We start from the raw sequence: 6,000 nt of genomic DNA on the forward strand, positions 1-6,000 counted from the left end.
AGGGAGACCTCCCCTGAAATCAGAGTGGGCTACAACCTTCACCCCCTCCACACAATGACCCACTTCTAGCTAGGCTGCACTCCCTAAAGTTTCACAACCTGCTAATATCACTGTCACTGACAGTGACTGACAATCAACTGTTCAGACACCTAAACCCAAGGGGCACATTTCACACTTCAGCCACATCAGCATTTTTAAGGAAAGTGTGTCTTTTTACATGTTAGATATACTTTAATACAGATGGCCATTAAAAAGAAATGTTTGATTGCTGTTGCACGCCTTAACTTTGCATCAACACGGAAATGATTCTACCTTCCAAACATTATCCCTACTCGCACACCTAAAGACCGAATTATCAAGGTCTCTCAAGGACCCTGTTGCCCAGAAGCCTTCAAGGGTAGTCCAAATGCGAGCTCCACTCATCTGGCCTAGAACACTCGGTATGGACCACATGGAGACCTATAAGAGAGCTATCTTGATAACTATATGAGAAGAAACCAATGCCATGGAGAGGTTAAATTACTTACCCAGGATCATACAGCTAAAAGAAAGCACAACAGACTGATGTCCTCTGCCTCACTAGCCAGTATCAAGGAACACTATCCCACCCACCATCATTAAGGATGTCTGTTGACATCCACCTGCTGTTTACTGAGCACTAATTATATGCCCGGCACCAAAGAGGAAGGACTTGAAAGGCCTGAGCTTGAACTGAAGGGCTTTTGTTTTAAAGCAAATCTAGGAGCTTTGGAAAACAAAAAGGCCATTAACACAATGTGATACCTTCCTGGTCAGGCTAGGGTGTAGTCTCCAGTGGCAGCACACTTAAGTAACAACAAATGGGACTCTTAGAAGCACCAAACTCTCAAACTCTTTTCTTCTAAGTAATTACAACATACCTCTTTGAATTTAGAGCATGTGAAACATTGTATTAATTGTCTTCAGTGGTATCTGGTCATCAATGTCATATTGTGGCACAGTGTTTCGGGAGAGTACACTTAACATTCTTTTTTTAAAAATTTATTTATTTTTATTTTGTGTGCATTGGTGGTTTTTTTGCCTGCGTGCATGTCTGTGTGAAGGTGTCAGATCCCCTGGAACTGGAGTTACAGACAGTTGTGAGCTGCCATGTGGGTGCTGGGAATTGAACCCAGGTCCTCTGGAAGAGCAGCCAGTGCTTCTAACCGCTGAGCCATCTCCCCGGCCCTTAATATTCTTAAACATGTGCTCGTTACATCTTATTCCAGAACTTACTGCACATAGTCACTGCCTCGGGAGCTGCACACCTCTCCTAATCTAATGTGGCACAGAGCGGTTAATCAGTAACGAAACTCGAATTCTGAGTTTAAGTTGCCAGGGAAGAGCCGTTCCTTCTCCAGGGTAGAGTGCACCGGCTCATGTCAGTTTATCTACTTTTCTAATACCTGCTTAGAAACAAAGGAGGGTAGATAACCGAACAAAAAATTTAGCCAATCTCAAAACAGCCCAGGGCCAAGCTGGGGAGAGATAAAGACATGGATGGTCAACCTCAAATGGGGAGCCGGATGATCACACACAGTTCTCCTGTATTCCAGGTTGGTGCTGAGGGTTCCCTGGGAATTATTTTGGTTAATCCTCACAATAACCCTGATGGAATGAGTCACTCTAATCTCCATTTGATAAGTAAGAAAAATTAGGCCCAACTTCACACACACACATAAAATGGAGAACTAGAATTGGAACGCAGTCCAGAAGCCAGTCTGCTTTTAATCACACGCCTAGGATACGCTATGGAAACACCCCTGGGGCCAAGCAAGTGAAGAGGAGGATGTTTGAAGTGGCTTAGCTTTAAGATTAGAGAGCCAGGGCTCTTAACGATGACTGCCTCTGCAATCACCTAGGGAGCCTTAAAGACTGTTGGTTGAAGCCTGGGTTCCACCCCGCAGATGTGATCTAATTGATGTGGGAGCTGCAAGGTGCTCCAAACGGGCAGTGTAGCCAGAGACAGGCTGCTTGCAGAACAGGGTGGCAGGCGGCTCATTTGAAAGCAGCAAGAGGAAACTTAGAAATATTAACTAAACTGTGCACGGAACAAAGGTTGCTACTACCTCTGCTACTAGTATGTGATCTCTGCCCCATCCTTTGGTATAATTAAGGTACTAATATGAGAACTAGATACATAGATGATTGATAGACACGTAGACTGTAGATAGATGATAGATGAATTACAGGTGATAGATGATAGATAGATACATAGATAGATAGATGATAGATACATAGATACATAGATAGATAGACAGATAGATAGATAGACAGATAGATAGATAGATAGATAGATAGATAGATAGATAGATAGATAGATGATACATACATACATACATGCAGAAGATAGTGTCATGGATTTTTGTGGAGATGGTCATCTGGTCTCTGAGCCTTTCCATGTCATTCTCCAGTTCCAATTATAGGACTATTATACAAAAGAGTAATCTGTCCAAAGGACCCTGGAGTACACCCTGTTCTTCAAATGAAGATAACCCAACTGTGCTCACTTAACAAATGCGTACCATTTGATAGAGAAACACTTGCTCAAGAGTCATGTTTTAAAAGAAGACCACTCAAAATTAACTCTGACCTTTATCCAAGCCAAATAAAGCGATCTCCCTGAACTAAAGAGGTCTTAAGGAACAAAGGTGGGAGGGAGGGAGGGAGGGAGGGAGGGAGGGAGGGAGGGAGGGTGTCAGGAGATGGCCCAGTCAGTAAAGTCCCTGTTGTGCAGGCCAGAGACCTACCTTTTGTTCTGTAAAGCACTGACTGTGGAGGAGAGACAAGCAGATCTCTCAAGCCAATCAGCCTAGCTGAGTCAGTAAGCATCAGGTTCAGAGAAAGACCCCATCTCAGAAAGTAAGGGTGGAGAGTAAATGAGAAAAGGCACCTGGTATCAATCTGTGGCCTCCACACTCATGCACACCCACACATAGACATATACACCCAAACCAAAAAAGGATAGAGTAAGGTGCTCTAAAGACTTGGGTATGAAGGTAGGACATAGCACCACTAGATAAAATGTCATTTGTCCTGGAGAAGGGGAAACAAAAGCCATATGCCACCAGAAAAATGCTCACTACTAAACAGCCTGCAGAGGTGACAATGGATGTTGCTAAAGGCAAGTCTAAAGCCTCTTTTGAAAGAAGCAGAAGCTCCAGCCAGCTTGTGAACTAATTCCTTCCTACACAATCATTGCAACTGTTGTGCTGCCCGCCAAAAGGAAATGACAAAAAAGCATCTATTAAGAAAGATTTCAGCCGGGCGGTGGTGGCACATGCCTATAATCCCAGCATTGGGAGGCAGAGCCAGGCGGATCTCTGAGAGTTCAAGGCCAGCCTGGTCTACAGAGGGAGATCCAGGAGAGGCGCCAAAACTACACAGAGAAACCCGGTCTCAAAAAAAAAAAAAAAACCAAAATCAATAAAATAATAAATAAATAGACAAATAAATAAATATTTCAGGGGCTGGGTGCACAGCTCAGCCAGTCATTCATCTGCTTGCTGTGCGAGCTGATGACCTCAGTTTGGATCCCTCTGACCCATGTGAAAACCCAGGTATGGTGGTGTATGCCTACAATCTGGGTGCTGGGGGCTCAAGACAGAGGATCCATGGCGCTCAATGGCCAGACAGTCTGGCTGTCTCAAGAAATAAGGTGGAGAGTGAAAAACAAATACACTGGACATCAATCTCCGGCCTCCACACAGGAGCATACATATAGGCTAGTGCACACAAACACACACACACACATACATACACACACACACACACACACACACACACACACACACACACACACACACATCCTAGGTGCTAGCTGGCTAGTCAATCTAGCCGAAATAGGTATTCAACTTCCAGTGAGGGACCCTGTATCAGAAAAATAAAGTAGAGACTCGAGCGAGGACGACTTCCTAGTACCAACCTCTGACCCTCACGTGTGCAAACGGCACATCCACACAAGCACACCCACACTGAAGCTCATGGGGAATCCACTGATACTTTCTAAGTAAATAAACCAAGTATCCACCCTTCTCATACCAACAACTCACGGGAAAATTCCCATACCTATACTTTTTTTTTTTTTTTTTAAATCTAAGAGACTGTCAAAACAGGCTTTCCTTTTGAAAAAAAGCCCAGCCACATATTTTCATTGCCTGGGGCAGTGCAGTTTGAAGAAGCTAAAAATACTTTCTTTTCTTCTAAGTTTGGAAGAACAAATCAGACCAACCAAATAGCTGCATATCATTTTCTCCTATCTGAAAAGTCTTACTAGAAAACGCTCTGGATAGCTGGATCAAGGCAAAAGCATCTGTTTTATATGTGTATACACGTCCCCTGTCAGGAACACCCCTTCAGCTTATATGCGCCCAGGAAGATTCAGTAAGCCGTATCTGCATTATCAACAAGGACAGTTGTGGTATGACTGTTTAGATAGGGCCTTTTATTTCTTGCTTCCTTTGTGTTGGAGAGAGAGTTGCATGAGTGTTGAAAACAAACGAGTAGAACAGGTAGAAGCATTTATAAAAAACATATACAATGAGCTTATAAAAAACATATACAATGTTTTTTATGTGTGTCCTTAAGGGAACCACCAAGGGTTTACATGCACTCACTCACGAACCATTTGGGCCTTAGAAACTCATAGTCCATGTGATTTTTAAAAGAGAAGGATACAAGCTTCGAACGTCTTGCACAAGTTGTGTCTTCTGTGGTTGGCAACGTGAAATCTTATGTTTCTTCTTTTTGACTTCCCAAAGCTAACTGTGAAACACGCATGTGCATTCATGCATATACACACACAGAGCTCTGTGATCAGCTAAAGGCATCCACAGGAAGACAAGCCTTTTAAAAAACAATCATCTGGAGGATAGTTAGTCAAGTAGTGTGGACTTTTCCATCACACCCGGTATTTCTCAAGTTACCTATTAAATCAGCATAATAATAACAATACAAGCTAGCCAGTTCCATTCACCAGCCACGAATGTATAGCCTAATTTTTTTTTTTCTTGAAAACGAGAACCAGTTAAGTGTCTGCATAACTCTCCATATCTACAAACCAGGGCATGCCTCTTGGGAAAGGGTTGGCAGATGTGGCAGGAGGGCTGTTTGTCTAGATTGCAGCTGGACCTTTGACAAGTGCTTCCGGCAAAATATCCTGTATTGTATGTAACCCCCCGCCTCAAACCAAGCGGGATCATGGGCTGGTGCTGTAGATTTCAAAGATAACTCCTGCCAGGAAGAAGGAAAACCGGGATGTTACCTCTCCACACACACTGAGAGCCAACAGCCCCGTGCTGCTGTCCCAGAAGGTCAACGGATGACACCTGCAAGGCCAACTGCACATCAAACTACTTTGCCAGCCCCAGCACTAGCGCGGAGCGAAGTTGGCCGCGCGCGTCCCCTTCCCTGTACCTTGCAATTGAGCAGAGAGTGAGTCTTGGTGCTGCTGGTACTTGAGCGCCACCGCCTCGGCTTTGCGCAGCTGGGTCTGCAGTTCCAAGTAGAGCATCGCGCCATAGAGGAAGCCGAAGACCACCGTGAGTAGCAGCAGCGTCTGGAAGATCCGCTTCTGCTTTCGGGAGCACATCCCGTTTCCCATAGTCCCTCCTGCGCCCCGCGCTGCGGCGGCGGGCGCCGCCGTCGTGTCCTCGGGTCCTCGGCGGAGGCGGGCGGCTCAGCAGCGGCCACCGCGGGAAGTAGCCGGACGCGGCATGAGCAGAAAGACGCGAGACACAAAAGCGGGGCCCGAGGGGAAGAGGCGGCCGCTCAGCCCCCGCGCGCGGCGGGCCGCCAGGCCATCGACGCCACCCGGGCAGCGGCCACCAAACTTCTGCGACGTCGGAGCTCCGCGAGTGGCTGGGGCCCCGTGGGGTCCCTTTGCATACTTCAGAGCCCGCTGCCCTTGCTGCCGGTCTCCACGCGCGCCGCCTGCCCGGCTTTCCTTCCTCCTCACTTTTTGGCCTCGCTGTCCCCACCGTC

General features: G+C 46.2%; 1 protein-coding gene across 1 annotated transcript in view; it reads right to left on the reverse strand.

Moving 5' to 3' along the window:
- Nucleotides 1–5,622, reverse strand: part of Golim4 (golgi integral membrane protein 4) — an 80,564-nt gene extending 74,942 nt beyond the window's left edge. The window contains exon 1 of the mRNA XM_052732172.1: nt 5,434–5,622. Coding sequence (XP_052588132.1) covers nt 5,434–5,620 — 187 coding nt within the window. The 5' untranslated portion in view covers nt 5,621–5,622. The remainder of the gene's footprint in view (nt 1–5,433) is intronic.
- Nucleotides 5,623–6,000: the final 378 nt, after the last annotated feature.

This window comes from Peromyscus californicus, unplaced genomic scaffold (assembly GCF_007827085.1).
Source record: "Peromyscus californicus insignis strain IS unplaced genomic scaffold, ASM782708v3 Scaffold_9__1_contigs__length_137607984, whole genome shotgun sequence".
In the NCBI taxonomy this organism is placed as follows: domain Eukaryota; kingdom Metazoa; phylum Chordata; class Mammalia; order Rodentia; family Cricetidae; genus Peromyscus; species Peromyscus californicus.